Source organism: Pecten maximus, chromosome 3 (genome assembly GCF_902652985.1).
Source record: "Pecten maximus chromosome 3, xPecMax1.1, whole genome shotgun sequence".
Classification (NCBI taxonomy): Eukaryota; Metazoa; Mollusca; class Bivalvia; order Pectinida; family Pectinidae; genus Pecten; species Pecten maximus.
The window spans coordinates 53,129,643-53,154,479 of NC_047017.1; the positions used below are offsets into that span (position 1 = coordinate 53,129,643).

Genomic DNA, 24,837 nt, shown 5'->3' on the forward strand with positions numbered 1-24,837 from the left:
ATGTCTAAACCTTTACGATAGAATAAAGAGAATTTCAACGAGAACTTCACGAAAAAAATATATTTTGTGAAACAGCGAAAACTTAAGAATTAGGAAAAACTCAAAAATGAAATCACGTTTCTGGTATGAAAGAGCTTTGCATTGATACAGATTCTGAACGATTTCGTCAGCTGATTAAAGTTATAAAATAAAGGTTGTTTTATCTATACGAATGCACCGTTGTTCATGTGTTGGCGTGGACAGAGGTTTGTTTGAAATACTAGTTTGACCGTCTTACCTCAGATTTAATTTGTCGTGCCTCCATGTTGCCAACCAAATTACACAAGATAACTCTAGATAGCCCAACGTCGTTCGTCGTTTCGACCACTTAGAACCCGTGCGGAATTGTTTCGCCGACAGATCAAAGTCAGTAACACGCGAGACACTCGATGACAACACCGTGGTCTTATGACCTAATTAGGCCTAGGCTCTTGTTATCAACAAAGTATTCCATACATCAGCTTAAAGTGCAGCGCATTACGTATCCAACTAGATTCACATGTTTAGATTCACAGGTTTTGTATCCTCAATATTTTATTCATTTGTTTACTATGGACTCATTCTTAATGAACACCCTTTTATCACCAGTAATATACCTATACTTTTTATCAATCACCTTAATGTAAACTGTATTCAGTCCAGAGACCTACAAGGGAAGGAAACATACCACTATGGCCCTACTGGGTGGCTATTAACATACCACTATGGCCCTACTGGGTGGCTATTAACATACCACTATGGCCCTACTGGGTGGCTATTAACATACCACTATGGCCCTACTGGGTGGCTATTAACATACCACTATGGCCCTACTGGGTGGCTATTAACATACCACTATGGCCCTACTGGGTGGCTATTTACTACTTTTTTTTGGGGGGGGGGGGGGGGGGGTATAAAGAGCGATACTTATGGTCTATATAATGTAATCACTACGGAACTGTGTGTGTGTGGGGGGGGGGGGGGGGTGTAAAGAGCGATACTTATGGTCTATATAATGTAATCACTACGGAACTAATCTATAACCTGTTGACGACATACCTGACGATACATCTACATATCTATGGTGTGGAGTTGTCGACACCAGGTCCTCACTATATCGATATCAACTATATAATTGATGTAATTTTATTTGTCGCTTATTTCAAGTCTTCATAATTCACCATACAATGTAATCGAATGTGGATTGATACAGGTATGACAATAGCAATGCCTTACCTGTAATTTCAAAATTGGAGAAAAAAAGTGTCTTACCTGTGAGGTGGTGACTGTACCGTCACTGCAGATGATGGGAGGGGGCGTGACCTTGACAGGGGAGTGACTGACAGGCACGGGGATGCACGACCGAGGTTTCCCTTTCTTTTCCATCTTGCATTTCCGGAAATCCTGCAAGAATAATTAAATAAAAAAACGTTTAATTTCAATTATAACAATATTTAATTTTCTAAAAATTACTACAGCGCATATCAAACTAATCCTGTCTTTGTCAGAATCCATTTAATTAAGGTTTTGAACTCGTCAGCACAATTTAATTGTACTTTAACAGAGACAGATGCTCCGTTTACCAATCAAAACCGTAATGAGCTCCTACCTGTACTAAACTCAAGAATAATGATCACATCCAATATATCCGGAAATGTATTGAAACAGCTAAAAATCAGAACGACAATCATATTTTCGGACAGTTGTCGAACCACATGGCCATTTAATTTCTCTGGAAGCTGTTTCTGTGTTGGTTGCAGTGTGCATGTGTCGATAACAGTATCATCCGAGTTACTGTGGTTAAAAACTATTTGCTGGAGAAACCTGAATTTGTTTTGAGGGTATCCAAGTTGGACAATTTCAGACAACACCTAGTTGGGTTTTCGGCAGGCGAATGTGTCGTTTTTATAACCAATACATCCAAAGTCTAGACGATGCGGTCTCTTGGTGTTTGTTAGATTTATCAGATCTTTATAACACAGATGTTACTGGTGATACTCAGGTGCACGTCTATGCAGGTGAAACATTGTCAGGTAGACTGCCTTCTAATACCCGGTGATAAAATCGAACGAAAGCCGAAGTGTGACATTAAAACGTATTAAATAGAATAAAAAAGAACCTTTGTACAAAACATCAATGTATGAAGAAGGTATCTTTGTCATCTACACTGTTATTTAGATATTTCAGATCGGCGGCGGCGCGATCAGTCCCTACCCGACCGAAATATCACACTAATGCAATCGGGTAGATAACATAACTATATATATACATATTGTATACAATAGGGTAGATAACATAACTATATATACATATTGTATACAATAGGTAGATAACATAACTATATATACATATTGTATACAATCGGGTAGATAACATAACTATATATATACATATTGTATACAATAGGTAGATAACATAACTATATATACATATTGTATACAATAGGTAGATAACATAACTATATATACATATTGTTTACAATAGGTAGATAACATAACTATATATACATATTGTATACAATATTTCCGATTTTAGAGCCTTAACATATTAGGAGATATTGATGATTGTGTTTTTGTGAAAGGTAACGTAACATTTGTGTGACTACAGTTTAAACATTGGTCAGTACTATATGGGTGTCTCGAGTCTAAACATTGGTCAGTACTATATGGGTGACTAGAGTCTAAACATTGGTCAGTACTATATGGGTGTCTCGAGTCTAAACATTGGTCAGTACTATATGGGTGACTAGAGTCTAAACATTGGTCAGTACTATATGGGTGACTAGAGTCTAAACATTGGTCAGTACTATATGGGTGACTAGAGTCTAAACATTGGTCAGTACTATATGGGTGACTAGAGTCTAAACATTGGTCAGTACTATATGGGTGTCTCGAGTCTAAACATTGGTCAGTACTATATGGGTGACTACAGTCTAAACATTGGTCAGTACTACATGTATATGGGTGACTACAGTTTAAACATTGGTCAGTACTATATGGGTGACTACAGTCTAAACATTGGTCAGTACTATATGGGGGACTAGAGTCTAAACATTGATCAGTACTATATGGGGGACTAGAGTCTAAACATTGGTCAGTACTATATGGGTGACTACAGTCTAAACATTGGTCAGTACTATATGGGGGACTAGAGTCTAAACATTGGTCAGTACTATATGGGGGACTAGAGTCTAAACATTGATCAGTACTATATGGGGGACTAGAGTCTAAACATTGATCAGTACTATATGGGGGACTAGAGTCTAAACATTGATCAGTACTATATGGGTGACTACAGTCTAAACATTGGTCAGTACTATATGGGTGACTACAGTTTAAACATTGGTCAGTACTATATGGGGGACTAGAGTCTAAACATTGATCAGTACTAGTAAACGATAAGGCGGATGGAGATGGAGAAGATGTACTAACCTGGAGCCAAACAACAACGTCTAACCCAAAAGGAATGGTATACACAACAGGAACTGGCACAGGTAAAACACATACCGAGAAAATAAATCATATGTACTGTACATAGGCCACTAAAATAAATCATATGTACTGTACATAGGCCACTAAAATAAATCATGTGTACTGTACATATACCACTAAAATAAATCATATGTACTGTACATAGGCCACTAAAATAAATCCTGTGTACTGTACATATGCCACTAAAATAAATCATGTGTACTGTACATATGCCACTAAAATAAATCCTGTGTACTGTACATAGGCCACTAAAATAAATCATGTGTACTGTACCGATGCCACTAAAATAAATCATATGTACTGTACATATGCCACTAAAATAAATCCTGTGTACTGAACATGTGCCACTAAAATAAATCATATGTACTGAACATAGGCCACTAAAATAAATCATATGTACTGTACATATGCCACTAAAATAAATCCTGTGTACTGAACATATGCCACTAAAATAAATCCTGTGTACTGAACATATGCCACTAAAATAAATCATATGTACAGTACATATGCCACTAAAATAAATCCTGTGTACTGAACATAGTCCACTAAAATAAATCATATGTAGGCATAGTCCACTGAAATCAATAACAAAACAAAAAATGGACATTAAAAAGGTTTATTGTCCCACATGTGTCGCGTCTTCTCGAAGACAAGAAGCAAATCTACAAATCTAGTCTAAACCGAATACCACATTTTGGTTTTATTGTGGAATAAACGCATAAAGAAAATTCACTAATAACACAGATTCACACATTACACGGGTTCACGGGTTACACAGGATAACACATTACACGGGTTCACGCATTACACAGGATAACACATTACACGGGTTCACGAATTACACAGGATAACACATTACACGGGTTCACGAATTACACAGGATAACACATTACACGGGTTCACAAATTACACAGGATAACACATTACACGGGTTCACGAATTACACAGGATAACACATTACACGGGTTCACGAATTACACAGGATAACACATTACACGGGTTCACGCATTACACAGGATAACACATTACACGGGTTCACGCATTACACAGGATAACACATTACACGGGTTCACAAATTACACAGATTAACACATTACACGGGTTCACTAATAACACAGGATAACACATTACACGGGTTCACGAATTACACAGATTCACACATTACACGGGTTCACGGGTTACACAGGATAACACATTACACGGGTTCACGAATTACACAGGATAACACATTACACGGGTTCACTAATAACACAGGATAACACATTACACGGGTTCACGAATTACACAGGATAACACATTACACGGGTTCACGAATTACACAGGATAACACATTACACGGGTTCACGGGTTACACAGGATAACACATTACACGGGTTCACGAATTATACAGATTCACACATTACACGGGTTCACTAATAACTCAGGATAACACATTACACGGGTTCATGAATTACACAGGATAACACATTACACGGGTTCACGCATTACACAGGATAACACATTACACGGGTTCACTAATAACACAGGATAACACATTACACGGGTTCACTAATAACACAGGATAACACATTACACGGGTTCACGAATTACACAGGATAACACATTACACGGGTTCACTAATAACACAGGATAACACATTACACGGGTTCACGAATTACACAGGATAACACATTACACGGGTTCACTAATAACACAGGATAACACATTACACGGGTTCACGAATTACACAGGATAACACATTACACGGGTTCACGGGTTACAAGGTTTCATATAATCAGTGTACATGTACACTTTTGTACATAGATTTTTGTTTGGTAAACATTATTTTGCTCCAGTATCCATTTTACTCTACCAATTATCGGGATCCAATTTCAGTGTAGGTTTGAAACAGTAAAAATAAAACCTACACACCAGCAAATTGTTATGATAGGAATTCTGAACATTACAATTGTAATGTATATTCTGGCGTGAAATCGATATTTCAAACTGTTCTGGTCATACTCTCTATCTCTATTACCAGGCCAGTTTGTAAGCTGTACGAATCCAGCAAAGAGATCGCCAAAGTTCAATACCATCCACTCTCCGTCGCCTTAAAGGACACAGAGCAATTTCATGAATTGATCGTCATCTGTCAAAAATGATAGATTAAAAAACACAAATTGAGTTGAGATTAACTACAGATGAATTCGATGGACAATTAATCTTGAGAGTTTACATCAGACGTTCTCAGCTACAAACAGATAAATGAAGTCTGTATCAACAGAAAGTCACTATTAGTATTTTATAATATCTGTATTAGAGTGACACGTGGTGACAGGCTTTATATAAAATGTCCTTTTTGAATAATATGTACAATGAACTTCTACTAGAAGACAGTCAAACGCAATATTCTTCAATGGTAAGAAGTCCCTGTTCGCAATGCGTTGACTGGAACATGAGTTTACGACGTAGAGGATACCAGCTGATTGAACTAACAAGAATAAGGTAATTATATAACCTGTTTTAAAATCCGTTCTGTTGGATCGCACACGAGTTTCTCCCCCGAGGGTACACAGTGATCGAAATAACCAGGGTCAGGGAATGTACTTTTGTACGAATGCATTACACTGAAATTGCATCAGCACTTTGTACCGTCAGAGCACTAGACATGGAAGTGAAAAAGTTTTACGGGGTGATTAAAATCACAAGGGAAAGTTTTAACCGGTCTGATATATATAATATAAACTGAAGACCAACTCATCGCGTCTTACCCTTGTTAGGATGTCTGGTATCGAGGAGACACGACAGCGGCCGTGGACTTCAGTGTAAAAGATTCTCTAGAGGAGACACGACAGCGGCCGTGGTCTACAGTGTAAAAGCTTCTCTAGACGTGACCGCTAAAACTACGCCAAAACTTCATTTGGTCAGGTATACTGCAGTTATATTAATTTTAGTGGCAACACGCACACGCATCAACATGTATCCGTTTAAATTAATCTTTATGATGTATTTGCTAGTTATTATTTCGAAAATCAATGTACACGAGCTGGATGTTACATTTTCATCGCGCTAAAGAAGATTTCAATCAAACTTAGTTCCTTCACATTCTAGCCAACCTTGTTTGACCAATGTTTCCAATTAAACATCAAACGCTACCGTGATTCATTCTAAACAACTTAGATTTTGTGAATATTCCTCTTTGGGGCCAACTGCCCAAAGCTTCGTTCGCGAGAAAGTCGACCCCTAACAGAAGTTACGAGCCTGGAAAACTTTTGGCGAAAGATTTCGCGACAAAAGAGATTGAGAATAGGTGTGACTTATTTAATTAAAAGGCGTACAACTTCTTTATTACGATGAAAAAAAAAGCAAACTTCGTCACCTGTGTGCAATGATGACAAGAATAATATCTACATCAAAATACAACCAAGGAAAGTATGAAGGGTAAACGGCAATGTCGGATTCAATGCATTATCACTCTATTACAACTACACTACATGTAAGAGACATTTAAAAGGAAATTTTCAACTGATAACTTAGCAAACAATCAACATTACTTCTGGTTGATTTCATTATATTTACATTTGTCTGGCATTGTTACTATAAAGTCTGTTTGAGAGCTCTGGCATTGATGTACGTTTAAATGCCATCCATCACGCGCTACACTTATCAGCGTATTAATATAACACAAACCGGAACTACAATATCCATGATAATTAAGTTTAACGACTAATTATTTTGTCTACATTATTTGTTATAAAAAATATGCCATTACGTTGATAATAAAATGATTAACAAAACTGATTTTTTTTTTTTTTTAATTTCTATGTACTATTTTGCAAAAAAAAAAGCACGCGACCGTGTTCCGGCTGTTCCAACGACTGACAAAAAATCTGCTGACTGTCGGTAAGGCGGGAATTATGAATTTTAGATATGAATTATATCATTTGAAAATAAAAAAAGTAAAAGGAATGTAAATATAAGCGTTGAACTGGTTTTGCCTGTGGATGGTTGTATATCCACGGTATCTCAACAAGAGTACTGATCGTCAGTTCGCTGGTTCGAACGAGACAGAATACTCGGCTCAAGCTTGATTTTCGATCGTTAAGCCAACACTAGACCATACAAATGTATGATTTGCTATATTCTCTCGAACGTTCAGGAATCAAGTACGGTGTAGACGTAAGTAAATTAGCGAGAGATATCGAGATAGCATTGATCCTGTATCACACATCATGTCGGGCACGGCATTCCCTTCCCTGCCTTCGCGTGGATGTCGCATCACTGCGTGATGTTGATCGAGTCTTTACGGACAGACCTTATATTCCCTGTCGTGTAGTGTTCTCTTAAAACAACAGTATATATCAGGTAGGTAGTAATGGTAGAGGACAAAATCTTATATACGTCCTAGTGTTCATCAAGGTCAAAGGTCAAACTGTAAATTGATGCGCTCGAATGTCACGGAATCTATCATCAAGGGAGAGGTACCAAATGTTACTAAGGCGGAGCTGTGTGGAGAAATGGCAACATGCTGGGGGTTTATTATCAAGTTGTAGGTATTTTACTTAATCTTACGATCAAGCTGCATGTAGAGGGAGGTAGTATCGAATGTAATTCTATCCTAGAGGAAGCCATAAGGTGAGAGGCCTAAATTCTGTCCTCAGATCAAACAGCCGGGAGAGATGTCGTCCGAAAGTAGTGCTGTGTTTTAAGGTCACACTACAAGGAAAGCTACCCGGTAAGCGTAATGTTGGGATGCCCAAATGACATTTCGTCTAGGTTAAAGTTTCCAATCGAGATAGACAGACATTTTAAAGTAAATCAATGCTCAGTCATTGTTCATGTTGTCACGCGTGCCTAAAAAGGTTGAAGTTTATTTTCAAGGACAGTTCGTCATCTCGATTTGAAAAAAAAATATCATGGTTGATACTTCAAGAAAAAATAACAAAGCCAGCGTGCCTGAAAACGTCAATCCATTATATTGAGCTTCAAATCTAGATGGACGAGTATTTCAAATGCTGAGCTAGTTCCAATCTTCGTTGCTTCCAATATATCCCCAGTAGGATCACTGTCCCAATCCCAAATTACCTTAGAAATCGCTATATGCTTTCCTCTATTTTAGGCTGGACTTCCCCGACATTTGAACAGACAATGACATTTTAATGACCTCACGCACATATAGAACGGAGCCAACAATTACAAGGTGTGCAAAACGTCTTCCAACTCTACCTAGAAATGTTTAGACATTACATGGGTGACATTTACTGTATGTAATGGAGGGATCCTACGATAAGACTTTACATTACAAGTGTGTGACCCAAAGCAGGAAATAGAAAAACCAACAAGGTCCTTACAATATTCGTTGAATTAAAACATAAAAATGGCCTTGTCCGGTTTAGGTACATATTGCATGGTTTTCAAAAGCGAAAAGTACAACGCCACCTGCAAAAGTCCTCAGAATATAACTCCACAATATTTAGATGATAAAACTGTTTTGTTGACACACGTCTTTGACGACTTTTATGCGTGTGCGTGGTGATATTGTGAACATGTGACGGAGTGAAAATTTCGACAGAATGCTAAATACGGGGTCTAAAGCTGTCACTGGAATGCGGTACATTGTGCTTTAAAAACCCAATCTCGTAAAAAGACTGATTCTAAAGTTCCATCACCTTGTAATATTTTCACCTAGACACACAGCATGGCTTACAATATCAGAGATTCCTAGGGAGGCGCCGCAGAGAGAAACAAAATGACGCAAGTGTTACATCGGGACAGTTGATTGTCTCTCCAATGTTCTCAACAAGGGGTCAAAGGGGACGGTATCTACCATGTCCTAAACAAGGGTTCAAAGGACACGGTATCTACCATGTCATCAACAAGGGGTCAAAGGGGACGGTATCTACCATGTCCTAAACAAGGGGTCAAAGGGGACGGTATCTACCATGTCCTCAACAAGGGGTCAAAGGGGACGGTATCTACCATGTCCTCAACAAGGGGTCAAAGGGGACGGTATCTACCATGTCCTCAACAAGGGGTCAAAGGGGACGGTATCTACCATGTCATCAACAAGGGGTCAAAGGGGACGGTATCTACCATGTCCTAAACAAGGGGTCAAAGGGGACGGTATCTACCATGTCCTTAACAAGGGGTCAAAGGACACGGTATCTACCATGTCCTAAACAAGGGGTCAAAGGGGACGGTATCTACCATGTCCTAAACAAGGGGTCAAAGGACACGGTATCTACCATGTCCTAAACAAGGGGTCAAAGGACACGGTATCTACCATGTCCTCAACAAGGGGTCAAAGGGGACGGTATCTACCATGTCCTCAACAAGGGGTCAAAGGGGACGGTATCTACCATGTCCTCAACAACGGGTCAAAGGGGACGGTATCTACCATGTCATCAACAAGGGGTCAAAGGGGACGGTATCTACCATGTCCTTAACAAGGGGTCAAAGGGGACGGTATCTACCATGTCCTAAACAAGGGGTCAAAGGGGACGGTATCTACCATGTCCTTAACAAGGGGTCAAAGGGGACGGTATCTACCATGTCCTCAACAAGGGGTCAAAGGGGACGGTATCTACCATTGAACGAGGCAAGTATTTACTGGAGCCCTGACGATTTCCTAATGATGTATCGGGTTGAATAGTCCAATCAGTCTCTTCCTGGATAAGCCTGGTAACGACTCTAACGAAATACTCAGCTATTGGTAACAACAGGACGAGTCTCGTATTGTATAGTATATTTTGCTGTCTTACACGAAACTGTCGGTTCGGCTTGGTCGAAGGAACAGAATGTGATGTGGCTATAATGTAGTGTAGATGCGCTCGTTATGTAAGTGAATCACCGTTTTATTTATCTCTCTTTGTATACTTCTATAAAGCTTCCTTCAGTAACATTTACTGTATTATACGACACCGTTTGGTTGTCTTGGTATTGAAGGTTAACGAAGCATGTTACATGTATATTGTAACATTTTGAAAGGCGTTAGCGATATGATTAGTTATCGATTACTTTTTCCTTCTTTGTATTCTACGACTTGTATTTGCATTAACACATAACTCTCGTGTGTCTCACGACACTCTCGTGTATCTCACGACACTCTCATGTATCTCACGACACTCTCGTATGTCTCACGACACTCGTGTATCTCACGACACTCATGTGTGTCTCACGACACTCTCGTGTATCTCACGACACTCTCATGTATCTCACGACACTCTCGTATGTCTCACGACACTCGTGTATCTCACGACACTCTCGTGTATCTCACGACACACTCTTGTTTGAGCCATTGAAGGTCAGTAGACCGTTATAATGCCCGTTGTTCTACCTACACTCCCTAACAGTCTCTATATCAGTATCCGTGTCCCGTGATTTACCTTGACATTTACGTTACATACAGATCTAGACATGTGTTAGTATGCGGGTTGAATCCCAGATCGAAGAGATGTGAGAAAGATTTGCTTCTTGATTACACATCTTCAACCTTGTGTCTTGGGTGTAGATTACCACGTGCAGAGTTGGTTGCAATGTTGGATGAATTGTAAGGTAAGGCCAAGACAAAACGCTTCTTTTATAACACTATAAATCGGTACAAGTAAACTTTCTATCGATCCAGATTTGTGGATCGCGAGACTGTTGTCAGATCGCGATAGTGACTTTCCAGATTCACAGGAAATCGAAAGTAGGTCTAGGTATTTCGAATGTCCCTTAATTGATTCTTTTGGTCCCGGATATGACGCGACAGGTGGCGTTACTGGTCAAGATGAAGTATGTGATTGGTCAATGTAGCGGTAAATGCAAAATGCAGATATATGCAGTTAAAAACGAAACAAAGTTAAGATTGAATGTGAGCTGAATGTAAGCTTTTTAAATGACACATTAATAAAATTATATTCCTGATTCAAATGCAGTCTTATTATCAACAAAAATGATTCAAACTGATATGATTTTGTTATCTGTACTGAAACGCATTAGTTCGTTGATTAATTTCACCAGCAGTTTTACATTATAACCACCAGTATTAAAACTACCGTATGCCGTTTATCTTTTTTAAAGATATTTGTTGTTTTTAAATAAAGATGTCAATGACTGCTTATCGGCTACATTTCTTGTCCACACGGCTTAGGTTTTATTTATCCGTTTGAGAAAAATTAACTGAAAATTAAAGCAATAATTAAAAAAACAAACAAACAAACAAACTCAACGCTATTAAAGCGTCAATTTCAATGTGGGCAATGATACATTTGTATACAGTTAAAGTATGGGTTTGAGATATATAAGACGAGGTCTGTCCGGAGACGAACCCATACTATTTTGTCCGCATCCTGTAAAAATTCGTCATTATTTTTTAAAAGGCCCAATTTGGATCATGCTTTGTTACTACGGCGCCTCTAAAGAAAATAAAGAATCGGAACCTTATCTGAACGACGCCTCCGGGGCTTCTTGGATTTCTGGTTTTGTTGCTCCCCATTTTTAAAGTTGTTTTCTCAAAAACATCACCACAAAGTTATAGATCGGATCTCAAATATAAACTAGATTAATTGTATACTAGACAGTTCCCTGAAACATATACGTATCCATGTATATCCATTGATATAATGTGGTTAATTAATTGATCATAAGCTCGATCATGTCGAATTGCACATTTTTAACAGATGCAAATAAGATACGACATCGTAACCTTCTACTTTACGGCATGCACTAATAACATGATCCAATACAAATATCTGAGAAAAGGTATCATTTCCAGTGTCATAATGGTAAGTTATTTTTGATAAAATATCTGGCTTTAAAAATTTGGAGATTTCAAATCACTTGTTCATTACGTATATCTCTTTAACAATATTGGCATTGTATCGGCTCTAAATTTAGTTATTTATCATGAATATGGATTCGATACAACCGTAGATCATTTTAATTCAGCCCTTAGGCCTGTAGACAGATTCGATTTTAATTTTATTCCTTTAGATAGAAATTGTATTAGGGGATGTACGGGGTTCCTGCCTGAAGCGACGGAGTTAAAACTGGTTCACTATATAACGTTATATTTGTCCGTAAATCTAATATAAGAAAGGATGGGCTGAAATCCGATTCCTTTACCTCTCGATCAATGGAATGAGAAAACGAAATCTATTCTAGACGGAAATCATGGATTCCGCGCTCTATACCAGCATATATAACTAGACCCTTGTCATTTGTCGTAAAATCTAGAAAGGTCTCGAGAGCAACAGAATAAAAGTGCAGAGACGATGAAAAAAACCCAGCAATCAACTTGGATTATACTGAAAGAAGTAAAGATTTTTTTTATCAACTTGCTATTACAGTCTATTGTAATTGTGTTCAATGTCATCCGGTGACAGGTTTCTAGATGCCAAGGGTTGTATCGGAATCGGTGATATCCGGTCTCTTCTTACTGCATGTCACGTGACTTCACAGGAAGTGAAACTAGATTTGATGTCAATTATAATTATATAATGTACATTCAGAAGCCTCATTTAATGAGAGCGCAGCAGTTGAACAGAAATCAGGGTGACTAACAGTTCCTGTGGTAGATGTTCATTTGTTTGTTTAAGATTTAACATCCCAACAAAAGCCATAGTGATACAATCACGGATGTCTAAGGAGACAAAAAAAGAGCTCATAAACAGAATAGACAGGAAAGGGAAAATGACACGAAAAGAAAATATAAAGACCTCCAACAATGGGGACAGCAGATCAATTCGGTCACTTTACAAAATGGGGCTTTTAAAAACTATTTTTGTCAATAAAACACGTTATATTTTAATTAAGAACAGTCAGACCATTGCATTTGGATGAGTCGGAATACCTCACTACAGATAGACCCGATATGGGTTGGAATACCCCACTACAGATAGACCCGATATGGGTTGGAATACCCCACTACAGATAGACCCGATATGGGTTGGAATACCCCACTACAGATAGACCCGATATGGGTTGGAATGCCTCACTATAGATGGACCAGATATGTACTTCCAAATAGATGAAACCTGTGTCTAATGATGTGTTTGTTTTACATTAATTGTATAGTTCCAAATAAGGTAATATCACCATGATGTGACACATTAAGTATTGTATATGGTATCTTATACAGTATGTGCTTACCTTTGCATATCGTTTCATTTTGCCTATGTTGGTTTTATAAATCCCAGCTTACAAGTTCACCAACTCACTTATTTAGAAAAAGTGAAACACATGACGTTCAGAATGAATTAGGTTGACCAATTCACTATTTAAAGTTTACATTGAAATCGTATTACAATGCCTCTTGAAATTGGTCTCCTGACAGTCAACGGATCAACATAAATAACTGTATGTAAATTTCTCACAAATTTGCAAGTGTATCGAATTCCGGAAGGTCTCCAGGAGGAATGTTCGTATGTAGCAGAGTGTCTCTATACGGTAGCTAAGTCGTAGCCCCATATATAAGCACTTCAGGGTATAATCTTTAATTGCTTTCGAGTGAAGTTGAAAAATCAGAAATCATTACATCCTTTTTTAAAGTTCAGTTGGAGAATATATACAATGTGTACGCCCATACTTACATGGTCTACAATCGAATATTGGAATAACTTCACGCTGTATTAATCGCCCATGCTGTGCAATAAGTGATACATAATCGATCACCTTGGATTAAATCGTTTCTCCCTTGGTAGATCGATATTTCGCGATTGATTGATGATCGGGAAGCCATTTCACATATATCCTCCAGATTCTGCGATAAATACCTTATAAGCAGTTGTGTTCGATATCGCCTTTAGAGCCCTGAAGGTATCCTTGTTGTCTGGCTAAGACGACCTACACACATCCATATCATAGGACTATAGAACTCGACTACCTCCTCAATATTTTATCACATCCTACATTGATAGGATGACATATACACACATTCACAGGCATCACGTGTTAACTTTACAGAGAGTACACGATCTAAAGGCACTTTCAATGCAGCACTCCTAGTATTTGAGGACATGGAGTATGATGACACTCGGGGTACTTAGCGTTCAGATTGTCAGTTACCAGAGTTACCAGACTATTGGACAATTTATATGTAGTACGTTCGTCAGTTCTATGCATGCAACGAGCGTAATTGAATAAAATAGAAACTTATTCAATAACTGCAACACACAACTGAACTCAAACTCATAACAAAATGAGGAGGGGGGAAGGGTGGGGGGGAGGGGGGGGGGCAACATAAGCAAGATACGTCAAACACAAAGTGTGTTATATTGTTACTTCTAGACCTCATTCAATATTATGATGTCCCCTATTTTGGTATTAATCAATTTCGCTCCGGATCTTTTTTTTCATCTCCACAATACTGAAAATAACGTGAATTATACACCTATGCTAAAAAAGATCATATGACGCCATAAAGCATGACATGTGTTGAAAGAGAGGCTAGAAATGATCGTCTAACACGACAGTATGACACTGGGAATGATCATCTGACAGTATGACACTGGGAATGATCGTCTGACAGTATGACACTGGGAATGATCGTCTGACAGTATGACACTGGGAATGATCGTCTGACAGTATGACACTGAGAATGATCGTCTGACAGTATGACACTGTGAATGATCGTCTGACAGTATGACACTGGGAATGATCGTCTGACAGTATGATACTGGTAATGATCGTCTAACACGACAGTATGACACTGGGAATGATCGCCTGACAGTATGACACTGGGAATGATCGTCTGACAGTATGACACTGGGAATGATCGTCTGACAGTATGACACTGGGAATGATCGTCTGACAGTATGACACTGGGAATGATCGTCTGACACGACAGTATGACACTGGGAATGATCGCCTGACAGTATGACACTGGAAATGATCGTCTGACAGTATGGCACTGGGAATGATCGTCTGACAGTATGACACTGGGAATGATCGTCTGACAGTATGACACTGGGAATGATCGTCTGACAGTATGACACTGGGAATGATCGTCTGACAGTATGACACTGGGAATGATCGTCTGATAGTATGACACTGGGAATGATCGTCTGACAGTATGACACTGGGAATGATCGTCTGACAGTATGACACTGGGAATGATCGTCTGACAGTATGACACTGGGAATGATCGTCTGACAGTATGACACTGGGAATGATCGTCTGACAGTATGACACTGGGAATGATCGTCTGACGTATGACACTGGGAATGATCGTCTGACGTATGACACTGTGAATGATCGTCTGACAGTATGACACTGGGAATGATCGTCTGACAGTATGACACTGGAAATGATCGTCTGACACGACAGTATGACACTGTGAATGATCGTCTGACAGTATGACACTGGGAATGATCATCTGACAGTATGACACTGCGAATGATCGTCTGACAGTATGACACTGGGAATGATCGTCTGACAGTACGACACTGGGAATGATCGTCTGACAGTATGACACTGGGAATGATCGTCTGACAGTATGACACTTGGAATGATCTTCTGATACCATTATCATAGTCGTAAAGTCATTGCTATAGTAACGTACATTGTCGTAAAGTTATTGCTATAGTAACGTACATTGTCGTAATGTCATTGCTATAGTAACGTACATTGTCGTAAAGTTATTGCTATAGTAACGTACATTGTCGTAATGTCATTGCTATAGTAACGTACATTGTCGTAAAGTTATTACTATAGTAAAGTACCTTGTCGTAAAGTCATTGCTATAGTAACGTACATTGTCGTAAAGTCGTTGCTATAGTAACGTACATTGTCGTAAAGTCGTTGCTATAGTAACGTACCTTGTCGTAAAGTCGTTGCTATAGTAACGTACCTTGTCGTAAAGTCGTTGCTATAGTAACGTACCTTGTCGTAAAGGCAATGCTATAATAAAGTACATTGTCGTAAAGTCGTTGCTATAATAAAGTACATTGTCGTAAAGTCGTTGCTATAGTAACGTACATTGTCGTAAAGGCAATGCTTTAGTAAAGTACATTGTCGTAAAGGCAATGCTTTAGTAAAGTACCTTGTCGTAAAGTCGTTGCTACAGTAAAGTACCTTGTCGTAAAGTCGTTGCTACAGTAAAGTACCTTGTCGTAAAGGCAATGCTATAGTAAAGTACATTGTCGTAAAGTCATTGCTATAGTAACGTACCTTGTCGTAAAGTCGTTGCTATAATAAAGTACATTGTCGTAAAGTCGTTGCTACAGTAACGTACATTGTCGTAAAGTCATTGCTATAGTAAAGTACATTGTCGTAAAGTCGTTGCTACAGTAACGTACATTGTCGTAAAGTCATTGCTATATCCGTATTATAATCAGATACATATCGATTTATATAGTTTTTCCCTAGGATTGATGAAACCGAGTATAATTTACTTCTATCACGAAAAATGTTGTGACCATTCACACGCAACGTATCCAGTATGCAGTCAACGTTATTCTTCGCAATACGGCTGTACATTTTGTACGCGAGATGTCAGGTTTTACCGCACAATAATGTGCAGGTTCGTGGTGTGTAGACAGCAGCTCATATATCACCGCACCATAAAGACTACAGAGATACAGGAGAGGAGTATAAAGGGGAGATAACCCTTCTTTTTAACAAAACTTAATCATAAAATGGCGACAATGTTAGAATAGACATCTGAAGTAAATAAGAAACCGAAACACGCCAAACGCATACGGTTTTTATTGAATACTGGGGGAAAAAAGAATTGGTATATGCTCACAACATTTCGTTCAATTAACGGCACTTAGTTGGTACATTCTATGTGACACGCAAAATATGTTGAAAATGGCGTGTTTGATAATCAAGCTCAATGGTAGAGAAAAGGGCGGTCTAAGTGTTATATCAAATCATCGTGGACGATATGGCATCGGAGCCGGCAATCGAATATACGTGTCGGCCGTATTTACAAGGTTACTCCTAGGTATCTCATCAAGGGTAGCAGACTGAAGTCTCGGCTCTGTGACGACTCAACGACGACTTCACAACCAGACAGAAAAACAATTTCCCGCGTATTTGGTAATCGTCTGCTCACTTGTCGACTCAGTACTGGATACAAACGCCTTGGGACCAACAATGGTCTACCTGCCGGCATCACGAAGGCGAACGTGATCACTTTGTCATTACGATTTGTATATAAAACATTGAACATGGCGACAAATTGTCGGAATCTTTCAACTCGCTCACAACTTTATGGATTACGGCGTTAATTTGGAAACGATACCATTAGGAGATATTTTGATAACACTTATGTTTAATTTACATTTCCTGGAGTCGTTTGGTTTTGTCTTCATTTGACAATAAAAGTTAAAATTACAACTAAATGATGACCTTATTAAAAGAAAAGCCAATTATTTACAACAAATGAAGAAATGTTTCCGATTAAAACAAGTCCACATGGCCAGGTTGCCATTGAAGCTTGTGAATGATGCTGTCCCAATAATTCGATAGTATTGTAAACACACATTTACAAATGCCTTATTCTTCAAATAGAAATATTTCTTGATATGCACTCATTTAACATAATCATTTTCCTTATTTTTTTCTATAAATTATAAGACAGCGGAAGTTCCACATATATCCACGAAAGAAATTGTATATTGTTTGAAATAAAAGACATTATGTGTATGGTATATGTTCCAGCCGTAGGCCTGGAGAAACCCTCTGGAATGACGAGTGACCAGGGAAGGGAGGAGATGATAGATACGGATAGGGCAGCCGACTCGGGAAAAACCACAACATCCGCCATACTGACGAGAGAGGGGAAATTGGATGTGAATTTGTAAATGTCAACATTTCGATAAATAGCAAGATGGTATCTAGGTTATAGAACAGGGATTAATTCCATCATATCTTGTAAAGTTGTCTGTCTGTTCGGAAACCCGACATTCCCTAAAGCGGACTGAGAGTGAAGAATGAGACTTTGGTGAAATCCATCACATAATGTTGTATTTCATATCAGCCCAAGTCTGCACGTGAACGAATAATGTGTGGTAATTTTTCATTCATCTCTCACGGAATGGATTTTCTTCTGTCAAGGTTGGGGTTTATTGAGATGTTATTCTCATCCAGGAAAGAAGACGTATAGTAAGTTTTGTAGTTAATCTTAATATTACCGAAATAAACATTTGTAACAGTAAAAGATAGATAGGTGTTGGTGTAACACCCAGGATACGGAGTCTATCTACAATCCAAGGGCCGGAACACATAATCACAAACGTCCGCTCACTGACGATATCGTGAGAAAATTTGTAACACTGAAAGGCTGTTAACCAATATATAACGTTACAGCCATGAATTTTTTTTTGAGCTACTGGAAAGTCATTGCGTTGCGGCCAAACCTATCCATGCTGCAAAGAATTGATACGTATCGATACCATCCATATATATACTTGTAGTTTCCCGCCATGGAGCACGAGACGCCAGCAGCTGAAGCCACATATTGATCTCCGAAGGCAGATAATGAAATAAATGGCTATTTACCTATAAGCGACTTCATTTCGTGTGTTAACAATGTGTCGCTATTCCGGAGGGAGCTGTATCTAGCGCAGCCAGGGTAATATCTGCTTTGATGGCGTCGTCCTCACGACCTTGACATACATTATGGTCGTATTCCAATCACTGACAGTCACATGACTTATACCACAGTTGATAACCGGTACAGAATTAAGATGCTTGTCTTCTGCCATGAAGAGGTAAAAGGAAGACCTAAATTCTATCGTCATCAAGATTGCGTGTCTAACATTTAGCTGAGCTAAGATCATTTCCATTATTTTGGAATCAATAAGGGTTTCCATGTGCTTTCAGAGAACCTTTCTTGGTGCTTAAGAGAGCATTTTATATCAAATTTGACACAGGTATGTACCAAATATATTGAGTGTGAAATTTTAATTTTGCCCCCAAATTGTCACATATCTACACACTGATGACAATGGTTTATTTCCTTCATTAAAAACATGACGTTCTCCACTTCGGACAATCTGGGTAACTGGAAGGTATGATGATATAGACCACAACAAGGCCGTGTAGGTGTAGATATGTCCTGGACGGGTTTTGTTGGCCGTGTAGGTGTAGATATGTCCTGGTCGGGTTTTGTTGGCCGTGTAGGTGTAGATATGTCCTGGTCGGGTTTTGTTGGCCGTGTAGGTGTAGATATGTCCTGGACGGGTTTTGTTGGCCGTGTAGGTGTAGATATGTCCTGGTCGGGTTTTGTTGGCCGTGTAGGTGTAGATATGTCCTGGACGGGTTTTGTTGGCCGTGTAGGTGTAGATATGTCCTGGACGGGTTTTGTTGGCCGTGTAGGTGTAGATATGTCCTGGACGGGTTTTGTTGGCCGTGTAGGTGTAGATATGTCCTGGACGGGTTTTGTTGGCCGTGTAGGTGTAGATATGTCCTGGTCGGGTTTTGTTGGCCGTGTAGGTGTAGATATGTCCTGGACGGGTTTTGTTGGCCGTGTAGGTGTAGATATGTCCTGGTCGGGTTTTGTTGGCCGTGTAGGTGTAGATATGTCCTGGACGGGTTTTGTTGGCCGTGTAGGTGTAGATATGTCCTGGTCGGGTTTTGTTGGCCGTGTAGGTGTAGATATGTCCTGGTCGGGTTTTGTTGGCCGTGTAGGTGTAGATATGTCCTGGACGGGTTTTGTTGGCCGTGTAGGTGTAGATATGTCCTGGTCGGGTTTTGTTGGCCGTGTAGGTGTAGATATGTCCTGGACGGGTTTTGTTGGCCGTGTAGGTGTAGATATGTCCTGGACGGGTTTTGTTGGCCGTGTAGGTGTAGATATGTCCTGGTCGGGTTTTGTTGGCCGTGTAGGTGTAGATATGTCCTGGTCGGGTTTTGTTGGTAGTACGCGTAGACCACTGGATGTACATTATGGAATCTATATTAATACAAATATTTCTATGTGAGGCGTTAAACCAGGATACAACATTGAATTGCTAATACCGTTAAAATTCCCCAAAAGAAATATAGCAATAATATTTCGTTTAATGTGTCTATAATGTTAGAAATACGGAGAAAATGACAGTTTCGGCTTGTCCAATGGAGGCAAATTGGCAATTCAGCTGAAGTGATCAACATTAAAAAAGACATTTATAAACAAAAGCTCCAAAGATAATGTGAACGATCAGTACTTAATAGTAAGTTCTTCGGTAACAAAACTAATTTTGAGTTCAAACGATGTCTATTTTAAAATGTACTCCTTGGTTATTTCCCATTCTGTCTCGATCTAGCTTGTAAATTAAATTTGATGTCCGATCATAATTGATTAACTCTGAATTATATTCATAACTGAAACAGAGAAGACAACTCCTCGGTGACTCCGTAACGGTAATATATTCTCTTGAAATATTGAGGGGAATAGAAAACTCCAATAGTACCTAACCCAGAGAAGCTCGACACTATATACAATGTATATAAATGTAAATACTCCAATAGTACCTATCCCAGAAAAGCTCGACACTATATACAATGTATATAAATGTAGATACTCCAATAGTACCTATCCCAGAAAAGCTCGATACTATATACAATGTATATAAATGTAGATACTCCAATAGTACCTATCCCAGAAAAGCTCGACACTATATACAATGTATATAAATGTAGATACTCCAATAGTACCTATCCCAGAAAAGCTCGACACTATATACAATGTATATAAATGTAGATACTCCAATAGTACCTATCCCAGAAAAGCTCGATACTATATACAATGTATATAAATGTAAATACTCCAATAGTACCTATCCCAGAAAAGCTCGACACTATATACAATGTATATAAATGTAGATACTTCAATAGTACCTATCTCAGAGAAGCTCGACACTATATACAATGTATATAAATGTAGATACTCCAATAGTACCTATCCCAGAGAAGCTCGACACTATATACAATGTATATAAATGTAAATACTCCAATTCGTCTTGCTGCTGATCGACTTTGATCTTATGCAAGATTCGGATTATTCCAAGGAGTGACCCATCTACTTATCCGGAGTATAACAAGCATGGAGTTGCCATCTACAGATACTTCTGCTCAATGCGATTCCCATGCGCGTGACCCTCCCGTCTTTACGTACCTCTCGACATTCTCCCGCGCGTGAAGAGAACTCCCAATAATCCAGAACTCCGCAGAGCGTGACCTGTACATGGCCGAAACTACACCGCAAGCACCTGACACGCTTCGGCAAAAGGAGTGGGGTTAATTAATTTACGATAATTTACGATGTAAGAAGTCAGTATATATGTCCGTACCTGTCCAGTTCTGTCCGTACCTGGCGTTGTTTATCGCCTCTCCTTACACCACCTTGGCCCCATCATACATCATTATTACTCCTCAGCAACATGTCTGCATACCTTGACCAATGGTTTAAGTATGGAAAGCTTAACATCTCGGTGAATAATGTTTTAGTGTTAAATGTGCGCACTTTCTCAGTTGCAATAATTCACGAATTGCGGATCTCTTTCAATATACGTGGCGAACACATTTTCGAGGTTAAAAGTTTTTATAACACCATGACATAAAGAGGACTTTGCCTGGACATCCTCTGTTAGATTCGCTGTACAAAATATCCCCGGTGTTTGTCTTTGGACTTGATCACAATCTCCAAATCTTAAAACTAATTTGTTGTATTTAATGTGGTTCAATTTGTAGTATAATGCGATTAAACACGAATTTATTGAATTCTATCATTCAATTCTGGTGTTGACCACACTTTGACCACACGGACATTGGTGAAGGTGGACACCACAGTGGACCACCAGGTGTATCGGTCATCAATCCACACGTGTCAGTAGTCATAAAATCAGCTAACGGTGTAAATACTCTCATTAAACTAGCCAATCACAGCTGTCGGAACAGTAACACCGACACACCTGTACGGGAACGAGGCTGTATTACTACAAGGATTAACAACGATACCAAGGACGTGTCCAGAAAAGACATATTTACTCTGATATATAAAGATATACAAAATACGTAATTTGTCTACATCAACATTAGATTGACGTATGCGAAGTTACCAAAGTTCAGTATCGCTAATTATCTACTGTATGTTGTAAGTGGAGTAACTAGACTTGTGGGAAATGACCCACCACGTGGTAGACACGTATACTGTACATACTTATGGACAAATCATATATCTATTTGTAGACCGACTGTTACAACCTATCATCATCACGTGTCATCAATGTTTTCATGAAAACTGCATCGCAGAATGTTTAAAATGTTTTGTATATTATTCCCCGTATCGACCGTTCTACCAGTAGGTATGTGTTGTATACGTACCGACCAGACAGGCTTTACGTTTGGTAAAGCGCTGTAAAACAATTGGTGCTACCCTTAAGACCTGTCATCACGTGCTCAACACCATCAGTTTTAACTCCATGTTATATTTTCAGTGTTAATATTCCCAGATGTGCCGCGAAGCAAATTACAACCGGACAAATGTTTCCAGAAGTTACAGCTTCACTGAGGATCTGAGAGCTTTTTGTTTATTTGCAAAGAATATTTATCTCGCCCCTTGTGAAATAAAGAGTTAGTATTTGAGATGTTTTCCTTGTTTTACAATCTGGTAGCTTAATTCTCCCATGCATATTACATCGTTCCCAGTCAACAATCTGCTTATAATTTAGCGCTGAGGGGTTTGGAAGGTATGCTTGAGCAAACAAGTTAAATCAGTGTAGAATTTGTCATGTATAGGTTCATTGCTATTCTTTGTACCCAGAGTATGAATTGTTGCTAGGTTCACATACGGTGATTTTCTCATCAGTATCATATTCTAAGCTAAACACAGGCGGATTACAATGGGACTTTATTGAACAGAATATACTACCCCTTTTGGAAACAAACTTTTGCGCTAAAAAACGGATATCGAACCACTGTTGTCTGCGCGAACCATTGGAATGATTGCAAACAAAAGCGCACGAGAAAACACAACCACTCTATTTTAAAACATGTAATATTCCATCAGGTAAACTTAAAAGCAATGTTGTTATCAATTAGCTGGATGGTTACGCTGTGAACAATGTACAGGTATACATTTCACTGAAAACAAAACCCTTTGAATATTCACCCTATTTCATAGTTGTGCTCGAAATGCATGTATGTTTCCGGAAGTCGTGAACCTGCCTGTATTGTATTATTAGTCTATCAGACATTTACCGGTTCAGTTACGGCGTTCCAATTGAATATATTTGATCAAAGCTCCATATCACAATTATACTTGCATTTTCGCGATCCGTGAAATATACGATAATTAAAATATTGAATGTTCCTCTGGTTCGTTTAACGATTCGGTAAGCACAGGAAATGATCTACTTATGAAATAGTTCGTAATTTTACATACTAAAATTAAAACCAAATGCCGGAATGAAAATCCGGATTTGATATGAGAGTATGTTTTATTAAGCGTACATTATTGCAACAAGAACAGGTAAAAGAGAGTACGGAAGTATGTGGAGGGGAGCGGGACGAAGCACTTATCTGCTATATCTCTTCAAGTAGTCGCCGTTTGGATGGCTACGCTCGTCTGCTCTTGGACACAAAAACAGTTGTTCTAGCCCATCACATTCTGCACAGCATTAAACTTCTTACGGGAGACAGAAGCCAGAAGAGGCTTATCGTTATGGCCTCCATGTGCTTGTATTGTGGGCAAGACCGATGTTTTTCTCATCATAGTCGAAATTACTCATTACCACTCTTGACCCAAAAAACTACCTCTTCAGATAGCGTAACCAGTTCTAATATATGTAGGTATACCACAGGGCGTTTATTTGAGTAGTAACAACTCTCCCATCCTAGGTGTCTTATGAATATTCTCACACCATATTTCGGTACCATCAAAGAGACCGACGATATCAACAAATGGTGTCACCTAGGGTGTTTCAAGTATCATTATCTCCCCCCATACGATCAATCCCATATTACCACTTGTGTAGGATGATATCATAGCGCCATATTGGGCATGTGGGTCTGCATGGGAAGTGTAACAAGTTCTATAGAATCATGCCGTTATATCTAAATACAGCTGAAACATCTCCAATACAGATAGGTACACTTTTAGTTACCCACCGTCTACATTTCTATAATACAATTAACCTGATATCAACAGTAAAAGCCCAAATGTTCAAGTTTTTTTGTAAAGTTTAATGCTTACAAAATTAATCGAAAACAGATTTTTTTCCAATAACAGTATATCTGAGAATCTGTCTGGGCTTTCATTGAACGAGATCCACTGTTACCGGAGGGAGGATACTATATAGAAGGGATATCTGTTGATCTCAGTGACGTATTGCATTCGCCGCTAGACCGTGTAAGATAGAGAGCCACACAATATATATGA

General features: G+C 38.9%; 1 protein-coding gene across 2 annotated transcripts in view; it reads right to left on the reverse strand.

The window, feature by feature from the left end:
• LOC117324551 (kinesin-like protein KIF26B) overlaps positions 1-24,837 on the reverse strand; it is a 385,773-nt gene that overhangs the window by 242,156 nt on the left and 118,780 nt on the right. For both annotated transcript variants that reach the window (XM_033880465.1, XM_033880464.1), the window contains one exon: positions 1,291-1,422. In XM_033880465.1, the coding sequence (XP_033736356.1) occupies positions 1,291-1,404 (114 nt within the window). In that variant the 5' untranslated portion in view covers positions 1,405-1,422. The remainder of the gene's footprint in view (positions 1-1,290; positions 1,423-24,837) is intronic.